Here is a 14,591-nt window from a genome sequence, read left to right on the forward strand (position 1 = left end):
AGTACAATTGTACACTCACTCTGTGACGCATTTACACCTTTGCCCCCTCTTTCGCAACAAGGTTTCCAATAACACAAGTATATGCCTCAGTACAACACATGCCTGTCACCCAGCCTTCACCCACCGACTTAAAGGCCACCTCTCAATACGCATACCCATCTAGCAGTGTGCACGTACATAACCCACCTCCATATAGATAACTATATTTACTGGATGCCTCCCCTCCTCCTGAGATGTGCATACAGACCTCTTTTCCTCCTAAGACCTTTCCCCCTGTCACCCATCCTGAGCTCCTCAGAGTCATACCAGAAAGGGTAACAGACACTGGTCTCTTGTGCAGGTGTTGGGATATCCCAACACAAGGTTTCTCACTCTATCCTTCCCTTCATCCCACAAGGTATGGAAATGTATTTAGGCCACCACATCTTTTCCCTGGGGGAAGTATTTTTATAAGGAGTCTGGTGGAGAAATCTTTTGGGTAGACAAGGAGTTGTGCCCATTTTAAACATGAGGGCAGGGCAGCCTGTTGCCTGTCCTTGTTTTGCTGGCTTCTTTCCACTTAGGACTTATCAAAAGCCCAGCATCCTCTCTTGAAAGCTCTCTCCATATGGGAGGCAGTTCCATCTTTGCTGAGTGCTAAGTGCAAACCATTAACGAGCAAAGCAAACAAATCTTCCTCCCTCCATTTCTCCCAGACACTGTGGAGTCTCCCAAGGGAAAGGAGTGGAGCCTGGCAGTTTGAGACTGACTGTATTAAATCAAGGTTGAGTGGAAGGGGCAGAAAAAGGGAAAAACCAAGTGAGAGATCTCTTTCCCCCACACCAGCTCCCTGCAAAGTCACCAAGCCCTTTAATACCATATATGCACTGGACTTATTCCGTATTAGGGAGCTATACTGAAACTGAGTCTTGGGCTTGTCTGTGTTTAATTTCCAAAATTTCTCACTGTTGCTACCACAGTTTCATCAGTTCCTCTGGTATTAGCTGTGTGGGTGTTACCACTAGTGTAGTCAAGGCCCCTGTGTCTCTGCCCCCAGAAGTCTTGTCTATGCTAATGCTCCCATGGATGGAGCTGATGTGATGGTAGCAATGGTAGGAATTTGTGGGGGAAAGAGCCAGTGAACACAAGGCCTAGTGCACAGTTTTTAAACATGCTACTGGCTGGCCAAACAGCATGAGAAAGTGTTTGCTGGAAGTGTATTTAAACCAGGCTCAGTAGGATGGTGCAAGCCCATGGCCCTAGAGATGACAGGAGTGTGAGTGCCTGACAGGTCTGCAATTAATCGAAGAAACAGCGGATCAATGTCTTGGGCAGGTGCCTGTGTCTCAGTTGAGGGAAACAACTCCAGTGGCTGAGATGTACCAACTGGTGAGGGAAGTAGTACCCAAAGTGCTCAAGGAAGACAGAGGGTTCTGGCCTTAAAGAAGTGGCAGCATGTGACTAGAACAGACCTTGAGTCTGCCAGAGCATCCCCTGCTCCTGGAGCTGGCAGAGTTGAGGGGGTATAATCCCTACCCCAAATCTGGTAGAGCCCAAGGGAGGTGAGCACGCCACATTCTCTCTCAAGTCTGCCGAAGCTAGTTGGGAACAGACCCCGCGTTACACATACATCCTCCTAGGTTTGCTAGAGCCCATGGAAAATTAACCCCGCCCTGTATGCCCCTTTCTGAACCTGCCAGATGCAGGAGGGATTATCTGTGTCCCGAGGCTGCCAGGCTTGGGGGCTTAACTTCCTCTGCCCTTCTCGCACGCTGTGAGTCTGCTAGATGGTCCAGTGGCTAGGATGCAAACTTGGAACTTGGAAGACCTGGCTTCAGTTCTCTGATGTACCACAGACTTCCTGTGTGAGCTTGGGCATGTCAGTTAGCTTCTGTGCCTCAGTTCCCCACCTGTAAAATGGGGATAATAGCATTTCCCTATGCCACAGTGGTGTAGTGAGGATAAATACACTGAAGATTGTGCGGTGCTCAGATACTGTGATAACGGGGGCTATATAAGTACCTAAAATAGATAAATTCCCTTCCACACACACCAGATTTGCCAGAATGTACAAGGTGGGATTAATCACATATACAAACCCTCCTAAATTTGCCTAAGGGAATTAACCTCTCCCTTCCAAATCAGGCAGGCCGTGTATCATGGGGAGGCAGATGCATGGTTACACAGTGGTACATTATGTAGGAGAGTCTCTGTGCATTGGAGTGGGGGTGTGGGAAAAGACAAGGTGGGGTATGACTGTGTGTCTGAATCAAGCCGGGTGTTGCAGCTGTGTGTATGTACAGTCAGGGTGTAACATAGGGGTAGGGGCCGTTGAAGAGCTAGTGGATCTCTGTACTTATTCCTTGAGGATGAACTCGGAAAGCACCGTGGCCAAAATCTGTTTTGTGCTGCTCTCCTGCTGGAGAGCAGTGCCTATTCTAGTGGGGCATGAACCAGCCACTGGTTAGAGTTCATTTAGCATTAGGAACTGGGATTTCTCTCTTGGCATGAGGCTGCTGATATGAGATACAGGTGGGATTGACAGAGCTGGGGCTAGGAGGATGCCCACCTTTCTGGGGAGAAGCAGTGCTTAACTGTTAGAAATTTGCTGCTATTGCGCTCTGTGTTCCTATTGTTTCAGCCATCCTGGTGATCGAGTTTGTGTACGCTATTGTGGGCATCGTTTGGTTAACACAGTACTACTCCTCCTGCAATGACCTCACTGCCAAGAGTGTCACCTTGGGTATGTATTCGGGTGTCCTGAATGTAGTGCTCAGTTAGTGCATTCATGTGCTCTTGTGCACGTAGGGGGTGCTCCTTATTGGGGAGTTACTCCATACATGGGGAGGTACCCCTGGGAATGGATTGAAATACAGTCACTGTGAATATAGTGCTTGCTGTCTGGCTATGTTACTGCACAGAGCAGGCATTGTATTCATATGTTTGAGCTGTCTCCAGAGGGACAGGAATCCAAGTTCCCAGCATTGGGTCTGGTGGGTGAATCTGAAGGACACTGTTCTTTACAATTTGTTCTGCAGAGACTTAACTAGTTACCCAGATTTCTTTTCAGGATCTCAGCTAGTCTTAATGGGGTCCTGACATATGTCCTAGAATCCTTCTAGGTATTGAACAGATATTTAGGTGTCTCCCTCTGTGTGGGTAACCTCCAAGCAAGAATCCTGAGGCTGGAGAACCCAGCTGTGATCAGAGACCCTCCCAAAGGAGTTCTCTGCAAGAGTGAGATGGTTAATGCCATCTCTTTGCTCGCTTTGCAGAAATGGAAAGATGAACTGGTATGCACACAAGAGATTAGGGTGGATGAACCATTGCTGTGGCTCCAGGACAGACCCCCCGACTTTCCCCTTCTTCTCTCTCTACAGGAATGGTCGTCTGCAACTGGGTCGTCATTCTGAGTGTCTGCATCACTGTTCTGTGTGTCTTTGACCCGACGGGACGGACCTTTGTCAAACTGCGAGCCACAAAGAGGAGACAGCGCAACCTGAGGACGTACAACCTGCGGTAAGGAAGCAGGGCACAGTTCTCCAGAAAGAGGAGGTCCGGAAGCCCATATTGATCTGTCCAACTCTTGGCTCTTTCCCATCCTACCTCAGGGTGCTCTCCACTACAAGCATCAGTGCATTTCTCTGTTGAGCATCATTTCAAAAGAACACAGGCCAGATGCTCCGGTATATGTATGCTGCACAGCACATGTACATCAGTGTATGTGTCTGCAGTGAGCGGTCTGATTGGATCCCAATGTAAGCCCAGGGTCTTGCTGTCCCCAGTGAGCCCTGGTGCGGCAGTGCATAATATCCTATACCAGTCATCCTTTTGCCTGGCTGTTTGCCCTTCTACACTGCTGCAACACTGATGCTCTAGTTAAGGTTGAGACAGCATCTTCATTCCAAGCTCCTTTCTTTGCTCATTGTTTGTCTTTTTTTTAATTATTCCCCTCTGGTATGCTTTGTCTCAGCCCAGAAGCAATTACTTTTGTGTTGATAGTTAGACATTATAATTAAGAACCCATTGTGCCATTTGTGAGTAACCCAAAATAGAGGAGAGGTTTTTTTTTCACCCAGTAAGATTTTTTTTTTTGGATTTTTTTTAAAATGCTGGACAGCACAAACTGGCTTTGTTTTCACCTGCAGTGTGGACATGTATATAGCCCTTGGTGAGGAATGTGGCTTTGCCAGTTGAGGACATTTCCTTTTGCATGTGCAAAGGTATGACCATTTGAAAATAGCCTGCAAGTCATGTGTTTCAGATCAAGAATATACAGTGAGGGGTGGTGCTCCAAACATTTGCTCCAACTTTGACTTGAAAAGGGATCGTTCAAATGCTGTTCATGTTTTGGGAAAGACCCTTGAACCATCAAAGAGCCATACAGCAAACTCATGTACCCTTTAAGGAGTTTGGATTTTTTTCAATGGAGAGATCCCTCCTTACCATTCAACATGTAACTTGCATCAGTTCTGGAAATCCAGGGCTCTTCAGTACCCTGTTAGTCTATCTTGCATGCTTCAAACTTGCTCTGTTGAAATCAAGACGGTCCCGGGTAGGTCAGGATCCAGCTCTAAGACCACATGCCAAATCCCAGCAGGTTTGATTCAGGTCTTCCTCCTCCTGAAAGAGAGAGAAACTGAGCACTCTGCAGTCTGAGAGGTTTCTTTTGCCTGAGATCTCAAAAGTCACTGTTCTGTGGATATTAAAGGCCCCAGGGCACCGTCAGTCAGGGTATGGCTTTGTCCCAGTGTCCTTGACCAAATTTCTCCTCCCCATATTGTTATGCAGTGTGCTATTGTCATGGAGTGTGGGGGAGTCCGGGCCCTGCACCCCTCTTCCTGGGATTCACTGAGACTCTCAGCCAGCCAGTAAAACAGAAGGTTTATTGAACAACAGGAACACAGTCTCAAGCAGAGCTTGTGGGTACAACCAGGACCCTTCAGTCAAGTCCTTCTGACCCAGCCCTGGGGTTCCCTGCGTTCCACCACCCAGCACCAAACTGAAACTAACCCCCCCCAGCAGGCTCCCTTCTGCAGCCTCTGTTCACATTCCCTGGCAGAGGTGTTACCTCCCCCTCCCCCTCCTGGCTCAGGTTACAGGCTCTCAGGTCTCCCAGTGAAACTCCCCTGCCACATTCCCAGGTCAACACTCTCCCCTCCCTGCTGCGTCACATCTCTTCCCCCTTCGAGACTGAACTGAGCGGGGTCACTCTGACCATTGACCTGGGGAAGTTCAGTGCCCCCTCTCCAGGACAGCGCATCCGCTATCATGTTGGCACTTCCCTTCACGTGGACCATGTCCATGTCGTAATCCTGCAGGAGCAGGCTCCACCTCAGGAGTTCGGCGTTGGCTTCTTTCATCTGGTGCAGCCAGGTCAGGGGAGAGTGGTCGGTGAACACAGTGAAGTGTCGCCCGAAGAGATATGGCTCTAGTTTCTTGAGGGCCCACACCATGGCCAGGCACTCCTTCTCAATGGCCGTGTAGTGTTGCTCCCGGGGTAGCAACTTCTTGCTCAAGTACACGATGGGGTGTCTCTCCCCCTTTTCATCCTCCTGCATTAACACCGCCCCCAGTCCCGTGTCTGAGACGTCGGTGAACACCATAAAGGGCTTGTCAAAGTCTGGGTTTGCTAGAACTGGGCCACTGACCAGAGCCTCCTTCAGCGCCCGGAAAGCCTCCTGGCACTGCTCGGTCCAGACCACCTTGTCTGGCTTCCCCTTCTTTCATAGCTTGGTGATGGGGGTGGCTATGGCGCTAAAGCGGGGCACAAACCTTCGATAGTATCCTGCCAACCCAATAAAGGCTTGGACCTGCTTTTTGGTGTGGAGAGCAGGCCAGTCTCTGATCACCTCCACCTTAGCTGGTTCCGGCTTTAGGCGGCCGCTCCCCACCCAATGGCCCAGGTAAGATACTTCAGCCATCCCCACCTTGCACTTCTCTGCTTTTACAATCGGTCCAGCACTTGTCTAACCTGGGACACATGGTCCTCCCAGGTCTGGCTAAAGACACAGATGTCATCAATGTACGCTACGGCAAAACTCTCCATCCCCCTCAGTAGCTGATCCACCAGGCACTGGAAGGTGGCTGGCATTCCCTTGAGGCCGAAAGGCAGGGTCAGGAACTCATAGAGCCCCAGAGGGGTAATAAAGTCTGATTTCAGCCGGGCATCTGCATCCAGCGGCACTTGCCAGTAGCCCTTTGTAAGGTCCATAGTGGTAAGGTATCGAGCTCCTCCCAGCTTATCTAGGAGCTCATCAGGCCTGGGCATGGGGTAGGCATCCGGTACAGTGATGGCATTGAGCTTCCGATAGTCCACACAGAACCGGACTGACCCGTCCTTTTTGGGGACTAGCACCACCGGCGAGGCCCAAGGGCTGGCAGATAGCTGGATCACCCCCAAAGCCAGCATGTCCCGGACCTCTCTTTCCAGGTCCTGAGCAGTTTTCCCTGTGACTCGGAAGGGGGAGCATCTTATCGGCAGGTGCAACCTTGTCTGCACCCAGTGGACAGTCAGATTAGTGTGTCCAGGCTGGTTGAAAAATAGCTGTCGGTATGGATGCAGCAGCCCCCTGATCTCAGCTTGCTGGGCAGGGGTTAGCTGATCCGAGAGGGTAATTGTTTCCAGGGGGGAACCAGCTCTGGTCCCAGGGAATAGATCTACTAAAGGGTCATCTCCCTGCTGCTCCCAATGTCCACACACGGCCAACACCACATTCCCCCTGGCATAATATGGCTTCATCATATTCACATGGTACACCCGGTGGTGGTGCGCCCGGTTCGACAGCTCCACCACATAGTTTACCTCATTTCACTGCTTGACAACCTTGAAAGGGCCTTCCCAGGCGCCCTGTAGTTTGTTCTTTCTCACGGAGATGAGAACCATCACCTGATCCCCGGTGGCGTAGGTGCGGGTTCGCGCCGTGCGGTCATACCAGATCTTCTGCTTCTTTTGGGTTCTGGCCAGATTCTCCCTGGCCAGGCCCATGAGTTCAGCAAGTCTCTCTCGGAAGATCAGGACATACTCCACCACTGACTCTCCATTGGGAGTGGCCTTCCCCTCCCATTTGTCTCTCATCAGGTCCAGGGGGCCCCTCACCCTCCTTCCATATAACAGTTCGAAAGGCGAAAATCCGGTAGACTCCTGGGGTGCCTCCCTGTACACGAACAACAGGTGAGGTAAGTACTTATCCCAGTCCTGCGGGTGCTGGTTCATAAAGGTTTTCAGCATCATTTTTAGCGTCCCATTGAACCTCTCCACCAGCCCATTGGACTGGGGGTGATAAGCTGAGGCCCAGTTGTGCCGGACCTCACATTTCTCCCATAAGCACCAGAGCAGGGCAGACATGAAGTTGGATCCTTGGTCTGTCAAGACTTCCTTGGGGAACCCCACTCGGCTGAAAATGGTCAGGAGCGCATCCTCCACGATGTCTGCTTCAATGGAAGCTAAGGGCACTGCCTCGGGGTAGCGGGTGGCAAAATCTACCACCACCAGAATGTATTTCTTCTCCGACCGGGTCGTCTTGCTCAGAGGTCCCACTATGTCCATGGCCACCTTCTGGAAAGATTCCTCTATGATGGGCAAAAGTTTCAAAGGCGCTTTCCCCTTGTCCCGGGCCTTCCCCACCCTCTGACAGGGGTCACAGGATCGGCAATGCATCCTCCCTGCTACCCCCTGACCGACTGTTCACAAACTCGTCGGCCAGCTGCCCTGCGTGCTGTGGGTTCTCTAGCTTTTTGTCCTCCAACCATAGCCTCAGGTCGGAAGGGCACTGTTCATAGAGTTGCTCCAGTACGATTAGGTCAAGCAGGTCCTCTTTAGCTTGGGCCCCAGCTGTCCACTTGCGGGCATATCCCTGCATTCGGTTGACCAGTTGTAGGTAGGTGACCTCAGGCGTTTTACGCTGACTCCGGAACCTTTTCCAGTACATCTCGGGGGTCAGCCCAAACTCACAGAGCAGGGCCTGTTTGAACAGTTCATAGTCCCCTGCCTCCGGCCCTTTCATTCAGCTGTACACCTCCACGGCTTTGGGGTCCAGTAAGGGGGTGAGAAACTGGAGCCTGTTGGCAGGGTCAACCCTGTGCATCTCGCAGGCATTCTCAAAGGCCGTCAGGAAGCTATCTGTGTCCTCCCCCTCCTTACGCTGGGCCAGGAAGCACTTATCAAAGCTCCTTGCAGTCTTGGGTCCCCCCTCACACACCATAGCGGGGCCCCACTGCTCCTCAGCCTGGCCAGCTCCAGTTCATGCTGTCTTTGTTTCTCCTTCTCCTGACATTCCCTCTCATTCTCCTCCTGCTCATGCTGATGTTGTTTTTCATGACCCTCCAGCTGCCTCATTTTCATCTCCCTCTCCCATTCCAGGCGCATCCGTTCCAGGGATGGGGAGCTCCGTTGGGAGGATCCCCTGCTGGCTGCCAGGGTCAGGGTGCCCTCGGTATTCGATGGGCTTCTCCCAACCCCTTACCCAGGCATAGGTAGGAAGGGTCTCGGGATGTCCTCGGTAGCAGTCTGACCCCTCCCAGCCTGGTCAGGCCCCAGGGCCCACGCTGCATCCACCGGGTGGCTTCCCTCAGGGACAGGGATCGGGTCATCCAAGCGATCCCTCTCCTCCAACTGGGCAATCAGCTGTTCCTTGGTGGACCTCCCAATGCGCAGCCCCCTCTGCCTGCACAGCTCCACCAGGTCGCTCTTACGGCATTTAGCGTACATCTCCCTGCTGGCCACTCGCAGGCCTGAGCAGCTTTCCAAGGTTTCCAGGAAAAACCTCTAGTGTGCCAGTCCTTCTTGAGGTCACCACCTCTTTGCCAGGGTTGAGCTGCAGACTCCTCCGCCCCTGGGACCACTCGCTGCAATCCCCCGGGGGACCCTGTTACTGCAAAAGTCCTTCTCTCTGGTCACACACCCCCAGGGGTTAACCGCCCCCTGAAACCGTCTCTCTCTGAATCTTCAGCACGCCTGGTCCCCGTCAATCCCCCTTCGTTTTACTGCTCCCCAGTCACTTACTGCAGGAAGCGCCGTCCACGGGGTGCAGTAGATCCCACCGCTACCACCAGTTGTCACGGAGTGTGGGGGAGTCCGGGCCCTGCACCCCTCTTTCTGGGATTCACTGAGACTCTCAGCCAGCCAGTAAAACAGAAGGTTTATTGAACAATAGGAACACGGTCTCAAGCAGAGCTTGTGGGTACAACCAGGACCCCTCAGTCAAGTCCTTCTGGGGGAGCAGGGAGCTTAGACCCCAGCCCTGGGGTTCCCTGCATTCCACCACCCAGCACCAAACTGAAACTAAACCCCCGCTAGCAGGCTCTCTCCTGCAGCCTGTGTTCACGTTCCGGGGACAGAGGTGTTACCTCCCCCTCCCCCTCCTGGCTCAGGTTACAGGCTCTCAGGTCTCCTAGTGAAACTCCCCTGCCACATTCCCAGGTCAACACTCCCCCCTCCCTGCTGCGTCTCAGCTATGTACCTGATGTTTACAGCCTTCCACCCCAGAGATGGCTGAATTTCAGTGGTGATTGGTGTATGTAACCAGAGATCTGCTGCGATATAATGTTATATGGAAAAAATGCTATGATGTATTTTTTATTATTATTATTATTTATCTATTTATTAAAACAATAGCCCCCAAAAGGTTTATTTTTAAATCATCTTCTGGTCTTGGCCCTAATCCTGCAAGGTGCCAGGCATTGTCAGTTCCCATTGGGATTAAAGGGAGTTAAGGACACTCTCCGCCTTGCAGGATCAAGCCTTTAGTCCTCAGTGGCAAGTGCCTATAACATGTAAGAGTCAATGTGACCTTTGTAAATGCATTTAAAACTTGAGCTGTGTTTTCGCTGTCTTAACCCTTAACAGAGCCTGTCAAGATGACAGATTTCCTTTGGATTTATTTGTCACATTTAGGACAGTTCATTTTTGGTGGCTTCCTTTTTGTGCTACTCAGCTGTTGTTATTAGACTCTCTGTTGTGTTATATGGCTATTTTCATGCTCACAGAAGTCAAAGATAGTTCAACTAATTATGTTCAGACTTACCTGACAAATTCACCTTTGGGCTAAGACTAAACACATGAAATTCCAGCCCAGAAAGGCTGGTTTGTGCCCCCCTGCTCCCCCCGTTAGAGCAGTTGTGAAGTCCTTGAAACTGACAGAGGAAGTAAAAATTCTGCCACCCGGGTTCCTTAGCATTTCAGAAAGCTTATGATTTTCTCTAGCTCAGTTACAGTACAGTGCTAACTCCATTTTAAAACTATATTCTTGTTCATCTTTTGGAATCTTAGTTGCAAGTTATGGGCTACTTTTTAAACCTTTACATATCCCCTTTCTGGCACTATATGTTGAATTGCTTGACTGGGTCCCATGCTTTTATAGGAGTCATCCTGCTTACCAAAATCTTTTTCCAAAAGCAACCCACTGTACTCATGAGCTTTTCCAATCAGGATCCTGTGCCTGGAGAACAGGGTTGAGGTGACTTGTTTTTAATCACACTGAAGCACATTAAACCTTAATTCATCTGTGCTGGCACCAACAGAGCAAGTATCCGATTGGGATACCAAGGGATGATCCCTATAGTAAAAGACTTTCAGCAGAGAATCAAAGGCACTACCATCCCCAGCCTTAAAGTGAGATGAATTTCAGTTTGCTTGATCTAATCCTCTTTGCTTTGCATGTGCCTCAGTCAAAAACAGGAAAGGAACTGGTCACAAAATGTAGTTCCCCAAGGCCAGTGGCACCTGGGCTTGACTTGAGCTTCACTATGGTGTATTGTAAAATCCAGTTTGAAAGGAGTCAGTTTGTCCCATAGAGGTAAAAGTTCTCTCCTTGTGAATAGCAGTAAATCCTAGGGAAGGCACCTCACCTGCAAACAATTACCTTTAGGTACCCCTCCAAGCTCCAAAGAATGAGACATCCTTGGACATTCTGCTTCTAGCAGACCATGGAACATTGATGTCCTCGTTACAACCATCCAAATCAGAAAAGGACATCATGTATGTGAGCACTGAGGCTCAGCACTGGCCAGACAAGTCAGAACTTTCACAAATGTCTCCCCCTCCCTCCCAACACACTCTACTAGCTGTCAATCAGTCATACGTGGAGTGCTGTCTCATAAACAATCTCCCCTGCCCTGTGTATGTTTGTCTATATACAGCATGGGCCAGACTCTCAAATCCACTAAGTCCCCTTTGTACTGCTGCCAGAGCAGTGTATAGGGGCCTTAGTGGAAATGAGAATTAGGCTCTCTATGTATATTATCCTTGACATCACATAGTCTGCATGGTTTGTACACCAGGTCCTAGTGCTTGTCTCTCTGTGTTCTTGTTGCTGTTGTCTTTACTCCTGCACCTCTGCTATGCAACTGCTTTTCCTTTGTCCATATGCATTCTTTGTTTCCCTGATGCAGGCATCGCCTTGAGGAGGGACAGGCCAGCAGCTGGACTCGCCGGCTCAAAGTTTTCCTTTGCTGCACACGGACAAAGGACTCCCAGTCAGTAAGTAACAAACAGCTCTGCATCAGAGGGCAAATTCCAGGCCCAGCCAGCTTTGTCCTGGGCTTTTCTGAATATAGCACTGTGAGAATCCCCAGGACTGACAAAGGAAGTGTCTCACTGGTTTCAGCAGAGGGCACTCTCACCTGGTTGGGATTTAGGGGCACTAAGTGCAGTGGGAGAGGAGAACAGTGGAAATTTTCCTCTAGGAGCAATAAACTGAACAGCTCTCAGAATAGGTGGGTGCAAAGTCTTGCAGTATGGTGGTCCCCTCATCCTCCTTTGAGTTACAGGTTTTCTAGAGTAGACTGGCTGATTGTCAGGAATACGAATGATAAGAGAAGCTAGAGGATCGGTTTGGAAGGTGATCACCTGGATCACTGAGCCCAATCCCTGTACGGCACAGGAAGGACTATATATAACTGCTATAACCAGGTCCAGAGAGGCAGGTCCCCAGACAGGGTGATGGTCTCTTAAAGGTGGATAGCGTTTTACCCATCTGATCCTGGAAATTATGGAGTCGTGGGACCAGGATTAATAAAAGGGGGCATCCTCTTACAGTATTATTTAATACAGCTGTGTCCCATCTGAATGTCACTATGGTGATGTCCAGTTGTTGCTCAGAGTCTCTTACCCTGGGTGTGGGTGAACCATCCCTTAGTTCCATGATATAACGTAGCACCTAGATGAGTACAATATGAGAGGGAGAACCCAACACAGCTTGAGTAGGGGAAAATCATGTCTGAGCGCTGGGATTCTTTGCAAGGGTTAACTGAGTAGTAGTTAAGGTGGAAACACTTGATATATTGTTCATTTAGACTTTGAAAAAGCCTTCGAAGAAATTCCCTCACAAAAGGTTATGTATGTGGAAATTTAGTAGTTCCTAGGGACGCTGTCAGCTTTAAGATCACACTTCTGCCTGAAGCTTTTTTACCTGCTGTTGTTAAATGTAGCACCTAAGATTCCTGTAAATGAAGATTAGAGCAGAAAAAAGTTTTTTATTGTGTTTACTTTCTGCATTTCATGAACTTTGATGCTTCCCTGTTTCTTCATCATTAATACTTACTTCAGTTTTCCCTGTTGTTTGTGAGATCCTTTCAAAGAGCAGCAAGGGAGAGAAAGAGAGACATCTTAAAAATAGGAAAGTGCAAAGCCACCAGAATTGGCAGGAGGTCTCTTACGGGCAGATGGAGTGCCTAAAACTACTGCTAAGTACAGTGACTCAGTGTCAAATTAAGTGTTCCTGTGAAGTCTTGTCGTGGCTTACAAACTGAGGTAGGAGACAGTGACCAATTCTCAGTGTGGAAAGTTTTATAATGTAGATCAGTGGTTTTCAATCTTTTTTCATTTGTGGACCCCTAAAAAATGTTGATTGGAGGTGTGGACACCTTTGGAAAGCTTAGACATAGTCTGCAGAGCCCCAGGAGTCCGTGGACCACAGGTTGAAAACCACTGCTGTAGATAGTTCCCCCACAGATCTGGCCTAATGGCTTAATCCTGGCTCCCAGTGAAGTCAGCAGAAGCTTTCGTATTGACTTCAGCGGGAGCAGATTCATGCACTAGATCTGGTGTTCACTGTATTTATTAATGGCCTTCTGGAGAGGTAAATAGTAAGGTGGCAAATTTTGCAGAGGACACAGTAATAATTAGGTTAGTCAAAACTATGGAGCATTTGTGAGGAACTTGTGAAGGATCAGGCAGAATGAAGGAATTGTTACCGATGGCAGATGAAAGTCATCAAAGATAAGGGCAAGCTAATACACATTGCAATGAACAATTTAAATTACTTGTACACGCTGATGGGCTCTAAATTAGCTATAACCTCTCAGGAAAAGATCTAGGAGTTATTGAGGACAGTTCAGCAAAGACATCAATGTACAGCGGTGGCCAAAAATCAGAAAAGATTCTTGGCTGCATTAGAAGGGAATAGAGAACGATATGGAAAAACTCTGAGGGCATTCAAAATCAATAGTACATCTGCACTAATTACAGCTTGCAATTTTGGTATCCTAATCTCAGAAAAAAAGACACAGGACAGGTGCAGAGAATGGTACTGAAAGAAATGTGGGGCTGTTTATGTTCTTTACCCTGGAGAGGAGATGGGTTGAGAAGATTCAGAGCACTGTAAAATAGTGGATGGTCTGGAGAAGGCCACCGGAATGCTCTTATTTGTCCTATTTGTAAATCAGAGATTAAAGTGAAGGCTTTGTTAGATAGTGTGTAACTAACCTGGGGATGTTGTTACCGAGCCGCACGGGGCTTAATGAGAATCACCAAAGTATCAGGCACTTGTCACTTTTGAAATCCCCCAATAGACTGGCACAATTGGCCACCCTGATTACATGCCCCTGCAGTACTGGGTATAATGCCTTGCAAATGCCATAGCATTTCCTGGGAACTTCCAAGCCCTAAATTGGTGCCCAACTGACAGTAACTATCCAACATAACCAGTTTCCACAGGTCAATTGCTGGATGGAAGATCCAGCTGGGAAAAACAAATATTTTGTTTCAGGTCAGATTGCTCTGAATCTAAGCATTTTCATTTGAGTCATTCTTCCGTTGTGTCCACCTGAGCTGCTGCGACGTCTCCCTGGAGTTGTAGTTTTGGTGCCTGCCCATCCCAGATACATCACAGGGGCTAGCCAGAGAGGAAACTGTGGCGCATCATTGGAGATGTACGGCAGTCGGGGAGCCCAGCCCATAGGGTAGGAGGCACCCAAACTACAGCACCCATGCGGCACTGTAGTGGCTCAAGTAGACATAGTTTAATATCTAAATAACCCAAAATGAAACATTCTGATTGAGGAAAGTGAACATTTTTTGTTTTGACATTTCTGAATCAGGTTTTTTTTTTTGTACTTTTCTTTATGTGACAAGTTTCAGTGGCCTGATTCAGGGTAAGAACAAATGTAAAAATATCAAAATTTTCTATGAGATGGAAGTTCTGTTCTTCTGTCAGCTCTAGCAAAAACTAGTCTCGTCTGTATGGGGATAGGAGCTCCCATCTTTGTGATCCAGTGTTGCAAGATTGGGGACAGCTCCCCACAGAGAGGGAAGAAAAGTCTGTCCTCATTCTGAAGTTTTGTAGTCATGGCTGCCTGGCCCAGGCCTCAAGGAAAACTTGTCCCCATCAGTC

At 49.0% G+C, this 14,591-nt stretch overlaps 1 protein-coding gene across 2 annotated transcripts in view; it reads left to right on the forward strand.

Moving 5' to 3' along the window:
• DAGLA (diacylglycerol lipase alpha) overlaps window positions 1-14,591 on the forward strand; it is a 106,602-nt gene that overhangs the window by 52,409 nt on the left and 39,602 nt on the right. For both annotated transcript variants that reach the window (XM_073346943.1, XM_073346944.1), the window contains exons 5-7: window positions 2,621-2,722; window positions 3,360-3,498; window positions 11,371-11,458. In XM_073346943.1, coding sequence (XP_073203044.1) covers window positions 2,621-2,722; window positions 3,360-3,498; window positions 11,371-11,458 — 329 coding nt within the window. The remainder of the gene's footprint in view (window positions 1-2,620; window positions 2,723-3,359; window positions 3,499-11,370; window positions 11,459-14,591) is intronic.

This window comes from Lepidochelys kempii, chromosome 6 (assembly GCF_965140265.1).
Source record: "Lepidochelys kempii isolate rLepKem1 chromosome 6, rLepKem1.hap2, whole genome shotgun sequence".
Taxonomy (NCBI): Eukaryota; Metazoa; Chordata; order Testudines; family Cheloniidae; genus Lepidochelys; species Lepidochelys kempii.